Source organism: Dama dama, chromosome 17 (genome assembly GCF_033118175.1).
Source record: "Dama dama isolate Ldn47 chromosome 17, ASM3311817v1, whole genome shotgun sequence".
Lineage (NCBI taxonomy): Eukaryota > Metazoa > Chordata > Mammalia > Artiodactyla > Cervidae > Dama > Dama dama.
The window spans coordinates 50,026,402-50,041,203 of NC_083697.1; the positions used below are offsets into that span (position 1 = coordinate 50,026,402).

General features: G+C 37.8%; 1 protein-coding gene and 1 long non-coding RNA gene across 5 annotated transcripts in view; one reads left to right on the top strand and one right to left on the bottom strand.

Annotated features, from left to right (window-relative positions):
• Positions 1–12,342, bottom strand: part of SEPSECS (Sep (O-phosphoserine) tRNA:Sec (selenocysteine) tRNA synthase) — a 43,807-nt gene extending 31,465 nt beyond the window's left edge. For 2 of the 4 annotated variants that reach the window (XR_009696514.1, XM_061164481.1), the window contains exons 1-6: positions 12,051–12,341; positions 10,535–10,689; positions 8,665–8,783; positions 8,191–8,349; positions 5,562–5,715; positions 1,356–1,458 (exon numbers count right to left, since the gene is read on the bottom strand). Coding sequence is in view for 3 of the 4 variants with exons in the window: in XM_061164481.1 (XP_061020464.1) it covers positions 1,356–1,458; positions 5,562–5,715; positions 8,191–8,349; positions 8,665–8,783; positions 10,535–10,689; positions 12,051–12,299 (939 nt within the window). In the remaining variant the exon portion in view is untranslated. Of the gene's footprint in view, positions 1–1,355; positions 1,459–5,561; positions 5,716–8,190; positions 8,350–8,664; positions 8,784–10,534; positions 10,690–11,098; positions 11,620–12,050 lie in introns of those variants that run through there. The other 2 variants (XM_061164482.1, XM_061164480.1) reach the window with 2 other exon arrangements.
• LOC133071750 (uncharacterized) overlaps positions 11,830–14,802 on the top strand; it is a 28,514-nt gene continuing 25,541 nt past the window's right edge. The window contains exons 1-2 of the long non-coding RNA XR_009696515.1: positions 11,830–11,960; positions 14,093–14,223. This is a non-coding gene — a long non-coding RNA (uncharacterized LOC133071750). The remainder of the gene's footprint in view (positions 11,961–14,092; positions 14,224–14,802) is intronic.

A 14,802-nucleotide genomic window follows, 5' to 3' on the forward strand; every position in this document is an offset into this window, starting at 1 on the left:
TTGGGACTGGAATGAAAACTGACCTTTTCCAGTCCTGTGGCCACTGCTGAGTTTTCCAAATTTGCTGGCATATTGAGTGCGCCACTTTCACAGCACCATCTTTTAGGATTTGAAATAGCTCAACTGGAATTCCACCACCTCCACTAGCTTTGTTCGTAGTGATGCTTCCTAAGGCCCACTTGACTTCACACTCCAGGATGTCTGGCTCTAGGTGAGTGATCACACCATCATGATTATCTGGGTCATGAAGATCTTTTTTGTATAGTTCTGTGTATTCTTGCCACCTCTTTTAATATCTTCTATTTCTGTTAGGTCCATACCATTTCTGTCCTTTATCGAACCCATCTTTGCACGAAATGTTCCCTTGGTATCCCGAATTTTCTTGAAGGGATCTCTAGTCTTTCCCATTCTATTGTTTTCCTCTATTTCTTTGCATTGATCGCTGAGGAAGGCTTTCTTATCTCTCCTTGCTGTTCTTTCAACTCTGCATTCAAATGGACATATCTTTGCTTTTCTCCTTTGCCTTTCACTTCTCTTCTTTTCACAGCTATTTGTAAGGCCTCCTCAGACAACCATTTTGTCTTTTTGAATTTCCTTTGCTCGGGGATGGTCTTGATTCCTGGTCCTGTACAATGTCATGAACCTACGTCCACAGTTCTTCAGGCACTCTATCAGATGTAATCCCTTGAATTTATTTCTCACTTCCACTGTATAATCGTTAAGGGATCTGATTTAGGTCATACCTCAATGGTCTAGTGGTTTTCCCTACTTTCTTCAATTTAAGTCTGAATTTTGCAATAAGGAGTTACATGATCTGAGTCTCGGTCAGCTCCCAGTCTTGTTTTTGCTGACTGTATAGAACTTCTCCATCTTTGACTGCAAAGAATATAATCAGTCTGATTCTGGTGTTGACCATCTGGTGGTGTCCGATGTTGTGTAAGTTTCTGCTGTACAGTAAAGTGAACTGGCTACATACAGCCCCTCCCTCTGGGGCCTCCCTCCCACCACCCACCTTGGGTAGGATGAACTGGGAGACCAGGACGGATAAATACACACTACCAACTACCATGTGTAAAGTAGACAGCTACTGGGAACCTGCTCTATAGCAAAGGGAGCTCAGCTCGGTGCTCTGTGGCGAAATATTTTTACACCCATTCTGACCACAGCTGTAGTCCAATGCCACTAGCAAAGCATAATGACTTTCACTAGTTACTACTGGATGCAAATTCCTAATGCTCCATAAAAACGAAGATGCTAAACTGTCTTTCTATATTAGGTTGTAAGAAAAATAAAGTAATAATCCCAAATATGTTAAAATCCATTTTTTCTTGACGTATCTTTTGAAGCTCTCTTACCTGCTGAATGAGGTGCATGCACTTTGAAGATTGCACTCCATAGGCATTGTTGACTATATGTGGAATGCCGTACTTAGCACAAATCACAGCCAGTTCTTCTAACCTATAAACATATTCAATAGAAAGTTGTATTCATACTCTGCCTTAATAAACTACAAAAAAAGTTTTAAAATTTAAGTTATCCATATGGCAATCCACTCCAGTATTCTTCCCCGGGAAATCCCATGGACAGAGGAGCCTGGTGAGCTATAGTTCATGGGATCACAAAAGAGTTGGACACGACTTAGGGACTAAACAGCAAAAAAGTATACTAGGGAAAAAAATGACAAACTGATATTTTTACAGCAGTATTTCAGCATATACTTTGGCACCTTTGAAATACATAGTAGGTACTTAGAGATAAGCCTGGAAAAGCTTTTAAATTAATGTTACCAATAAAAATAAGAAAACAAGTGTTTAGAAAAGTCTGTATAGATGGTAGCTTTTATATCACTTGAAAAATTTCTATATAAAAAGCAATAAGCAAAAAAAAAAGCAAGAAGCAGATTATTTATAAAGTTCTTACAAGGTAGGTATGCTCATTTTTAAATGCTTTCAATTGCTTATCATTCCAAAGCTAATATCTGCAAAATAATTAGCATATCTTGAAATCCTAAGAAGTCTCTATGAAGCATCTCATAAAGTAAAAAATACATTTTCAAATAGACTTTAATGTATTAAAAAATACAGAACATTAAACTACTTGAGTGCCAAAATAACGTTTTCCAACAACTTGGATACTAAAGAATCTTTTAAATAGCTGCTGGTTTAAAATTCACTCTTACTTTTTCATTTGACACTTCTCATATTAAGACAATCTGAGAGTCTAACTTTATGCAAAGTAAAGTAATAAATTTCGATTAGAGTGTAATAAATGATGCTCTTTTGTAAAACTAAATACTACTTGTGACTGAGGTCATCTCTAACAGGAATGTCTTCATGCTCTGAAGCTGAAACGAAATCCTATGGCTTGATAAAAATTATTTAAAAATGCTCTCTACAATATAAAAATTTGAAGCATGTTAAAAGAATAAAAATTCTTTCCCACAAAAATGTATTACAAGTATATAATAGCTTAATTATCTATTTATCCATAGCACATTTTCCTTTTACAGTAGATGTACATTAATATGTTTTTAAACTACAAATATAAATAAATTATTCAACTGTTAGAAGTTTTCAATTTACTTCCTTAAAGTTTTGTTTTATGAATTAAAATCTCATTTTATCACTCCTTTTCATAAACCTCACAAATCAAGGCAGAAAACGAATCAGACGTTTTTAACAAAAACAGACCTCTGGAATACACACAAGTATTTTCTTCATAAAAGACACTTTCACATGTTTGTGTTCTAATGAAAGGATTTCTTAATAATGGGACAAACTTCTTCGAGAATAAAGCATCATAATAACAAAGTACTTTAAAAAAATAACTTGTGAGCAAAAAAGTATACTTTTTTAAATATTTTAATTATTATTTAAAAATAGTTTTAAATATTCTGAATTGCTCAAATTGCTAATATTTACAATGTGTATTAAGAAGGCAAGGAGAAATGAAAAAAATATTTTCCATGTGAATCAGATTGTATTCTAACTTAGAATCTAATTTATCAATTTAAGAAATGATACTTTTAAAAAACATTTTGATTTTGCCCCACAATACTCTAATTAATAAAGACAATATATACATTCAAATTAAGACTATAAAGGAATTAAATTTAATGTAAAGAAATCAAAATGTAGTTTTAAATTTAATAAAATCAGAAATTCAAACATATTACTAATAACTGAGCATCATCATTTCCCTAAAATTCACGCTAATCAGGAACATTCATTATATAACACCACTAAACAGTAGTATTTAACATGAGAATAAACATGAGAATTCTGACTGAAAAAAAAACACCTGATTTTCTGTAAAGGATAATACACACAAAATGTACTTATCCTATACCAGGCAATAAAGTTATTCAAAATGATACAGATGGCCAATAGGCACATGAAAAGATGCTCAACATCGCTAATTATTATAGAGCTGCAAATCAAAACTTCAATGAGGTTATCACCTCACACCACTCAGAATGGCCATCATTAAAAAAATCTACAAATAATAAGTGCTGGAGAGGGTGTGGAGAAAAGGAAACCCTGCTACATTGTTTGCAGGAATGCAAACTGATGCAGCCACTATGGAAAGAGTATGGAGATTCCTTAAAAAAACTAAAAATAGAGTTGCCAGAGGATCCAGCCTTCCCACTTCTGGACATACATGCACACAAAACTTTTTTAATTCAAACAAATACCTGCATCCCTATATTCACAACGAGGGCCTCCCCAGGTGGCGCTAGTGGTAAAGAATCTGCCTGCCAATGCAGGAGACACAGGTTCAGTGTCTGAGGTGGGAAGATCCCCTGGAGTGGGAAATGACACCCACTCCAGTATTCTTGCCTGGATAATCCCACGGACAGAGGAGCCTGGCAGACTATAGTCCATGGGGCCACAAAGATTCAGACATGATTGAGTGACTGAGCTATATTCATAATGGCACTATTTACAATAGCCAAAACATGGAAGCAACTTGAATGTCTACCTATAGGTGAATGGATAAAGGTGTGGCCTATACAGACCATGGAATACTACTCAGCCATAAAAAAGAACAAAATAATGCCAATTGCAGCAACATAGACTGACCTAGAGATTACCATACTAAGTGAAGCAAGTCAGAGAAAGAAAATTACAATTATGATACCTCTTATATGCAGAATTTAAAATATGATACAAATGAACAAACTCACAAAACAGAAACAGACTCATAGACACAGAGAACAAACTTATGATTACCAAAAGGGAAACCGGGTGGGGGAAACATAAATTAGGTATTTGGGATCAGCAGATACAAACTACTATATGTAAAATAGATAAACCACAAGGTCATACTGTAAAGCACAGGGAGCTATATTCAATATCCTTTAATAAACCCTAATGGAAAAGATATAAAACCAATATACATATTGTTTTTATATGTATGTGTATAACTGAATCACTTTTCTGTACACCAGAAAACTAACACAACACTGCAAATCAACCATATGTCAATTAAAAAAAAAAATCAAAATGAAAGAACAAAAATATCCTCAAGGATAAATAATCTATAATAATACAAATATCCATATGCTGTTTTTAGAAATGTAATTTATTTCCATCACATTAAAATTTTTCTAGATAGCAAAAACATCAATGAAGAAAGAATAAAGATGTTTACTTAATATTTCAATACAAATTTAAAATGAATAAACAACTCAAGCATATGTAACATAATCTGAAAACAGAACTCAAGCTCATGAATGAAGCAAGGGTCTTAAAAAGTGTCTTAAAATCCGCTTATAAAGAAAGCTAATATGCATTCATTAATTACTGTCAAATCATGTGACTCCATGAACTAAAATCAAAGTATAACTTGATGCTATGAAAATTGTCCAAAGTCAATGTAGTTTTTATAAATTATTAGTACTTCTGTTCAAAATGTTAAAATGAAACAAACAGTTGCTGTCAAAACTAGAAATATATATTACTATACCTAAGCCTACTACATTTTCAGAGCAAAAACTTGTGGCCATCCTTTAGTAAAGGAAACAGTTGCCATTTTTAAATATTTGCATTTTCTCAAAATGCAAGGATAATTATATACCTAACTGTATATCTGGGTTAGTCTTCCAATTTAAAAAAGGAAAATCAAAGGATGATAAATAATCCTAAAATTTTCTATTTAAAATCTGTTATTATAATACTGATAGTTCCTATATATGAAAACTGTAAGATCAAATAAGTGGAGATGGCAATAAAAACAAATGTGCAAATCAAAAATTTAGCTTAGAAACTTCTATTAAATAATGACAAAAAAGATGCTAGATGTCCAGAAACATAAAGAAGAGCAAGAAAACAGAGATGCTCTGCATCTACTCAGGTGATAAAAAGGGTCTCCACTTGGTAGTAGTTGCTTTTCCTTCTTCTATATCATATTTTTATTTTCTGAAGCCATTATGTTGTTTCTTCAACAGTTCATTCAAGTAGCATTAACTGCAAAATGTTACTTAGATATCTCTCAGAATTAGTATAAGTGCATTTTAAAGACTGATGAACAGTGAAAGACAATATTCACAAATCATTTACCTATCAGGCACCCTTGGAGCAAAACAGGACGTGGTAGAATGAACACACAGAATGTGATCAGGCCCAAGTTCCTGGACTTTAGCCTCCACTGCTTTCAGGTCTGTGCGCAGCTCGTCACCTTCTAAAATGTTCTCTATCACCACAGGCTCAAAACCTAACCAAGTCAACCAGAAACCAAAATGTTAGAATAAGGGGAGATCCTGGACCTTAGGAGGCAGTCCTGTTCTATACAGAACTCTTAAATATTTATTTTGGTCAATGGACCCTTCTCTAATATAAAGACCTGGCTTAATACTGGCATGAGGCAAAGGCAGGTCAAAACAATGTGAAGGACAATTAGGATCACAAATCTATTAATATTTTGATATGACAAGAAAGACTAATTCTGGGAAGAAAGGAAAACAAGTGTTGAACAGATGCCTAGGAAAGTAGTAACACAGTCACTGATGACAAGAGAGGTCACTGAGCCCTGTTCAATTTCAGTCCATCGAAAAGTAAATCTACTCAATCTCTGGCAACACAAGTTTTATTTTAAAGTTCATTTTATTTGAGAGATGAACAAAAATAATATAATTCAAGTACTGGAACAAATCACAATCATGCACTTAAATGTTTTATCTCTAAAGAAAAATAAAACACATTTTAGGAGACCCATCCCATAGCTTATAAGAGCCTTCTATAATTTAAATATAAAAATTGTTTTGCACGTAAAGTTATTATGTACTCACGTCTTAAGTCTTCCTAAATACCAGATCTAGCAGTAGGCTAGATTCATGGATTTAAAAGCTATAAGGGATTTAGAAACCATTTAAGTCAACTTCCTTATTTCAAAGATAAGGGAGCCAAAGTTTAGGAAGATTAAGTGGCTTCCCCAAGGTCACACAGCAATTTAAAGCAAAGTTAAGTGCAAGTAGTTTTCATTTCTGTTTTAGAATCCACAACAAGCTGTCTGCATTATAACTACAGAAATATAAAACTTCAGCCACTATAAAAACATTAATTCACATATGCTGGTCTACAGAAGTCTAGATTTCATATCTAAGCAGCTATTAAAACAAAACTTTACTTAAATCAATAACATCCTAAGGACAGCTAATTTTCCATTCTCAAATTCTCTAGATTCAATCTTATTTTTGCTTTCAAACAACTACAATGCAAGTTTGTGTTGTTTTTCTATGAATACAACCATCTTGCTTCATAAGAACATAATATTGTTCAAATCATAACACCTTTTGGAAAAAGCTTCCAGTTTTTCAATATATCAATCTTTCCATAAGTTTGGTTATCAGATTTTTGGTTAATAGTTTGCAAATTAACAGACTTGACAGATTTATGCCACTTAAAAGTCTATTTCTGCTGTATGATCTTATTATGAATCCCTTTACCCGAGTTTCTTTAGAATTATTTATGCAGTTTAATTACAGTCCAGTACTGTTCATTTCATACAACAGACTGAGGTCATTCAAAAATAACTTTAAATTCTCAAATTTGACTTGACCCAATCAGGAAGCCAAATACTAAAATGCCAATTTAAAGTTTCTTTTCATCTATATTCAGTGATGTCTGTATTCTTGTACTTTGGTTCATGGTAATTATTTATGGGTATTCCACTCATGTACATACAACAAATATTCCTGAAGCACCTTGCATGCTCCAGGGATTATTGCCGGCACTTCATATGTCATCCCATTTAATCCTGAAAACAATCTTCTGAAGTAGGTAATCATATTCCCATTTTAAAGAACGGGGGCATACAATGCAGCACTTCCACTTCTTGAGTGTATACTGAAAAGAATTCACAGCAGGGACTCAAACAAAATATGTACACCCATGTTCTTAGCAGCATTATTCACCATAGCCAAAAGGTGGAAGCAACCTAAGTGTCCACCAGTAAACGAATGAATGAACAAACCACACACACACACACACACACACACACACACACACACACACACACACACACAATGGGAGTCTTAAAAGGAGGAGGAAATTCTGGCATATATTATAACATGGATGAACCTTAAAGATATTATGCTAAGTCAAATAAGCCAGTCACAAAGGACAAATAGTCTATAATTCCACCTATATGAAGGACAAATTCATAGAAAGTAGAATAGTGATTTCTGCGGACCTGGGGTGGAGGGGAGGGGAGAGTTATTGTTTAATAGGTAGAGTTTCAGTTAAAGAGGATGAAAAACTTCCATAAAGAGATGGTAGTGATGGTTCAAACATGATGAATGTACTTAGTATCAAGAAACTACATATTTAAAACTGGTTAAAATGATAAATTTTGTTATGTATGTTTCACCACAATTAAAAAAATGGAATAGGAACAGGTTTAGTTGGTAGCTCAGATGGTGAAGAGTCTGCCTGCAGTGCAGGAGATCCAGGTTCAATCCCTGGGTCAGGAAGATCCCCTGGAGAAGGAAACAGCAACCCACTCCAGTATTCTTGCCTGGAAAACCCCATGGATGGAGGAACCTGGCAAGCTACAGTCCATGGGGTCACAGAGACAGACACGGCTGAGTGACTTCACTTTCGTTTCTTTTTCACTTATTTGCCTCTATATAAAATATTTGAATTTTCTGTGATATTGAAGACAAATATGCTGCTTCTCTTTTTTTTTTACCTGCAGTGATCATGGATTTAAAGCAAGACTTCTGGTCTATTCGCGGCCATATAATATACTTTGCCTTTGGTCTTCTGTGTCGCAATGTTAAGAAACACAGGGTTAGACTCATACCAGTTGCCATTGGAACTACAAAGCAGCTGGTCACTGTATAGACACCTACAAATAAGAACAAAAACAGAAATTAGTTATTCCATTGAAAAACTAGCATCCTTCTTAAAGAAATTATATATTTCTACCAAATAAAAAGAGTTATAGACTTAGTACGTCTTCTGTATTCCTGCTCAGGAAGCTCACTGCTAAATTCATCCTCCAGACTCATGGCTCTTATTTTCCATCTTATTCTAAAGGTTTTACATATATCTTTTCAAAAGCCATTTATACTCCTTTTGGAAAGAAGCATTAATAAAAGAAATTAGGCAAAGGTTTGTGTGACTGGTCAGCCAAAAGTATTATTATTAACACAGTACATACCAGCCAATTTTATGACGTCCAGGACCAAAGAATTGGTAATTTTGTTCAAAAGGCTAGAACCTGCAGCTTTGGGTTGCACAGCGGAAATATCACCTGATCGTCCAATTCCATGAATGAACCTAAGCAAAAAATGGGCCAACAGCTGGACAAAAATGTTCACTGTTAAGTAATCCACTGTATAAGTATACAAATACAAGTAACCAAACAAACACTATATTTGACTATTAATAATGTGGACATATCGAGTTAAATCAAAACAAATTCATCAATTATGCTGTGGTTGCTAGTCTTCAAAGATGGCCACTATCGATTCCGTTTCTCTCTATGCCCAAATGCCACTGCCACACCAAGAGACGGAGTCTAATTCCTCTCAACTTGAATCTGGGCTGGCCTCAGTGGTTTGTTTGGTCTGGAAGAATCAAGCAGACATGATGGTGTGGAACGTCTGAGCTAGGTCATAACAAGTCTTAAAGCCTCTCTCTACCTGGCCTCTTGAAGGGTTTGCTCAAGGGGAGGCTGGGGAGAGGAAGAGAGGGTTTCTCTCTTCAAATCCAGCTGCCATGATGGTGGAAACCCAAGTCAAGCCACTTGGAGAGGCCATCTCAATTCCCAGCCATCTAAGTGACTGAACTTGGATAAACTGCCCAGTTGAACCTTCAGATGACTAAACTCTCAGCCGGACTGTGTACATGAGAGACTTGAAGCAATAATTACCTGCTAGGTCCAGGTGACCTAAGAACTGTGAGAGACAACAAGAAGTGACTGCTTTAAACCACTATGTTTTGAGGTGGTTTGTTATACAGCCATGGAAAACCAGAATATATGCAATATTAAATTCTCTTCTTTCTTTCCATTTCCCTAATCAGAGCAGTGAGCTAAGTTCCAACAGAGATGAACTGATATTTCAAATATTGCCTTAAGTTTAGAAGAATTATATGCTCCTTGAAAATTAGTGTACAAACCATTGATTTTAAATTTGATTTATTTATCATTTATAGTTGCCTACATTAGAAACTCTGCACATAGGAATTATCACAGAACACTAGTATCATACTCCATTACCACTGCAACCTCAGGTACAAAGCTCTTTTTTAACATATATTATCAATGATGTTATCAGCTTATTTTTAACCATGAATTTTTCATCTAGGTCATACATTCATTATCATTAGCTTTGACAATAGCTTGGGCTGAAATAAAATTCTACTATCCCGAGGAAAATTTCATCATGATTTAAAATTATGAAAGACATGAGTTTTAAAGAGTTTACCTATATTTCAAGGAAAGGTTGGAGAACAGAGAAATGATTGTATTTCGAACCACTGACAACTAAATCGTTGTCAGAATTGATGGCATAATGTTTTCTGAAATAATACAAAAGAAAAAAAGTGATTTAATAACCTGAAATTAAATATAATATACCTTTCCTACACCTACTGCAACAAAGCAGGATACTCATATAGGATTCAATTTAGATGTGAGTGAATGATGGAAAGTCCTATCCATATAACATTCTATAAAAAAAATCTGCAATGTTAGAAAAGAAACATGGAAAACTATAAACAACCCTAACACATTTTAAACTCTGATAACCAAATAGGTTTATTAGGTTAAACACTCTTAACACAACATACAGCCAGTATTTTTTAACAACCCAGACCTGACAGGATAACCACCACATACTATAACTTTTACCCTGCTGTCTTAAAAACCACCTACTCAGATAAATCGTTTCCATCTCCCTGTTGAAGCTAGTTCACATGTCCATTTAAACACGAAGTAGGTTACAAACATTTTATAATTTTATTAATACTGCCACCATGGTTTTTAACAAAGAAAAAAGAAATGCTTTGTACTTAAAAAAACCTACCTGTAATGTCGCCGAGCAACTAATGCAGATGCCACCCTTCCTTCCCTTTCTCCCACACCACAGTTGCCCAGGAAATTGTTGCTGTCCATAATTGCAAGTTCATGTAAAAAGAGTTCAAGTGTACTTTCATCCCAACCATCCTCTGGACACTTGCCCTTAAAAAAGGAGGGGAAAAAAAGCTTATGACTATATTTAAAAAACCATCATTCCCTAGAACTCTATTCAATGAACTTTAAAACTTTTCCATGCACATTCTGCCATGCTCCTTGCTTTCTAAAATTCAGACATGAATTCAGCACTGTGAAGAAACCCTCAGGAGGCAAAATGTTTGTTACAATGCATTACAATTATCTACAGACTACAGATATGATGATAAATGCATACAATGAGATTTACTCAGGTTTAAAGCTACAAGAAAAGTAACTGAAGACAAATAAACCTTATCTTCAACTAGGATTTTTCAAACCAGGGTGTTAAAACTGGGGTTGCCAAACTGTACTGAGATTAAAATTCAGGATGCTGGCAAGAACTAGGAGACCTGTGAAGTTCCTTGGCAATACTTACTTTGAGTTAGCATGTTGTTCAGTCACTAAGGGGTCCGACTCTTTTGAGATCCCAAGGACTGCAGCACCCCAGGCTCCTCTGTCCTCGACTATCTTCTAGGATTTGCTCAAATTCCTGTCCATCCCGTGGGTGCTACCTAACCATCTCATCCTCTGCCGCCCCCTTCTCCTTTTGCCTTCACTCTTTCCCAGCTTCGCGGTCTTTTCCAAAGAGCCGGCTCCTTGCATCAGGTGGCCAAAGCATTGGAGGTTCAGCATCAGTCCTTTCAATGAATATTCAGGGTAGATTTCCTTTAGGACTGACTGATTTTAAGTGCCTTGTTGTGTGTCGTCGTTAAGTCCTGTCTGATTGTTTGGGACCCCATGGACCGTAGCCCGCCAGGTTCCTTTGTCCATAGGATTCTCCAGGCAAGAAAATTGGGAGTGGGTTGCCATTTCCTTCCCCAGGTCTTCCCGACCCAGGAATGGAACCCACGTCTCCCGCATTGGCGGGCGGATTCTTGGCCACCGGGTAAGCCCTTACCAGTTAACAAACCTAAGTTTATATAAACATCACGTGTTTCCTGGGAGTAGTGAAAGTTGGAAGAGGCGAACTTTGCCCTACCCGCAAACAAAAAACTAAATCATATGGTCCCTCCCCTTCGCTTCTCCAACCCGAAGTTAGAAAAAAAAAAAAAAAAGCGGGTGGGGGGGTGGGGAGGTGGGGGCTCAAAATCCCGAACACCTCTTATCGCCTAATAACGCTCTCCGGGGTTTGCGGCACTGGCGAAGCTAAGAGGGACCTGAGCGGTGCAAGCCGGCACAGGGCAATGCCAATCTGCGACAGGCTCTGGGGACAGGGTTCAGACAGCAAATACGAGCGGGTGAGGCTTGTCCTGGAACTAACAGGGGCGCTGGGCGGAGCCGGAGCCTGGGGGGCGCGGCGGTTGGGGAGGGACCCGAGAGCCCAGTACCTTCTCCAGAAGCAGCCGCATGAGGTGCTCGTGCGAGCGGCGGGCCTCACAGCCCTGCCGCACGTAAGCCGGCGACACCAGCCGCTCGCCCGCCGCGAAGAGCTCGCGGTTCATGTCCGTAGTGGCGACAGCTGTCGGAGACCGGAGAACTGACACACAACAAATATACCCCCGAACCAGGAGGCCACTCGCCTCCTGGACGGTACGGGAAGGCCTTGGGACAAAAAGCTCCGTCTCGCTCTCGCACATGCGCGAACCGCTCCTCACAGTGTGCCTGAAGGCGAAGCATCTGCGCATGCGCAAGGGTGTCCGGGCGTTTGGTAGGCTTCAAAACCAGTACAGAAAATTAGCCCTGCCCACGGACTTGAAGGAAACCTTTGCACCTGAGAGGAGCGGCTGAGGAGAGTCAGGGCCAAGTGAGTGGCTTCCCTGAAGAAAAAATTTCCTACCTTACGCTGTATGCCAGTCCTGTTGAATGGTGGATATCTGAGTCTGCTCTTCAGCCTTACTCAGGCCATGTTTCTCAGATTCCAGACCCGTTCATCCCTTCCTTCATAGATCTCAACATTGACAAATGTCTGGAAACCCCGTCTGAAATAGCAGTGCCCCTACTCCTTTTCTCCTTTGCACCACAGAGATTTTGGCCATAACATTTATCATCCACCTCTTGATATGAGACGTTTTTTACAAACACACACATAAACACACACACGTACATCCAAAAGAATGTAAACCCTCTAAAGGGCAGGGCCTTGGTATTTGCTGTGGTACTCCCCAGATGCCTGGAAAAGTGCCCAGAATATAGTAGGGGCTCAAAATTTTTTTTAAAAATGTTGAATTAATGAGTTACTTTTGACTTTTCAACAACCTAGCACTAGGTGCTTGAGATGGAGATGAAAAGGCAGGATCCCTCCCATTGATTTCCTTGCAGTCTTCACTCTAGGTGAGCCTACAATAATTCTTGAAATCACTCTTGTCTAGCGGTATGCTGGGACCCATTTACAATAGTTCGTATTCTCTTTCAAGAGGTGATTGTTAAATGTTAAATAATTTTGTGAGTTGGTTTTTAAATACAGTGGCTCTTAGTTGTAAGTTTACAATTAAGCCAATTGTCTTAAAGCAAAATATAGTAAACACTCAAACTCATAATTTCCTAATTATTTTTCTACATTTTACTATTATCTGTGCTTTTGAAATTGTTTGCATCTGCTATACTGTATGGTGGAAACAGGATATAATGGCACCTTACTTCACATCTCTTTCCAACTACCTGTTTAGTGGCATCCTACAGGTAAATTAAAACTGGCCAGATGGGAGTATTTACACCATGGAAATCCATTGAAATCAGTAATCTCTACAAATCAGACCCTTCCCTCCCACTGCCCCACCCCCACCACACCCCACTACCCTGGGACGCATTGTTTAACAGGTAACCTGGTGGCTCAGATAGTAAAGAATCTTTTTGAAATGCAGGAGACCTAGGTTTGATCCCTTGGTTGGGGAGATCCCCTGGAGAAGGAAATGGCAACCCACTCCACTGTTCTTGCCTGGAGAATTCTGTAGACAGAGAAGCCTGGTGGACTACAGTCCATGGGGTCCCAAAGAGTCAGACACAACTGAATGACTAAAGCTTTCACACTCAAGCACTGTTCCTACTGTGTGTTCCCAGACCATCCTGCCATTTATTAGCTGTGATACTTGCCAAATTGCATTTCGGTCGATAATTTTCTGTCTTCCTCAACTAGACTGTGAGTGCCTCATTGATGAGGGTTATGTTTGACATCTGTGTTCATAGCACAGCACTGAACACTATAGAATAGATGGTCAACAGCTTCCCCTTGTCAACAGTCTCCAATCAGAGCACACCTGAACCCTTCCGCTTTTCTAACATAAAGCTTTTCCAACTCCCCTGCCTGCCTTTGAGTCTGCCAAATGCAAGTGATGATGACTAAGTCTCTTGCACTAGCAAGTTGTGAATTTGTTTCAGAACTTGCTAGTTCTGAAGTTCCTGTTATTTGGATGGTTTTCATTCATTTCCATAGTTTTCCTGGAGACCCCACTGAGACACGATCTGCTCTGTCCATCACCATGGACCCTAGCCTTCAGCCGGATGAGGTTCTCCCAGATACCCTAATGCCGCCCTGCTCGTGGCTGTCAAGTCTGTGTCAACATGGTAAGTAAGTGCCAAATCTGGGCTCCACTGTTGTTGTGTTGAGTTCTTCAACTATTTATTCTAAGTTTGGTACCCAGGTTTTGTTATCGGTTCCTATATATTTGACGTCCATGAAATCAGACCATTCTTTTCCATGTTTTTTGGTTCTCTTTTATACTTCTATTTTGTATTGTGCTGTTTGAAAGTGTTGTCAGAAAAAGAAGAATCATAAAGTAGAACACAGGCACAGGTCCTTTAAACCTGTTGTTCGAACCAGTGTCACAGACCGATGAGTATTGATCTAATGAGGGCTGTTCTTACCAGACCAGCATCCATTTGGACAAACTTTGTTGTGAGTCACCAATGAAACTGGATGAGAGTCTCCTTTCATCTTGATTTTTGTTCTGAGAGTTTGCTTTTGATCTAGAGGGCGCTCACTCAAATTTTCCATCTGCCAAGAGTGGAAAATTTGTCGGGTCTGTGTTCAGAATGGTCTTGAAACACAAAGAGAGCAAACATCTCTTTTAACCAACTATTGCCAGCTCTCCTGAGGTCATCTTAGCTTGCCTCTTTTCCTCCAGGAAAAATGGCTACTTCTTA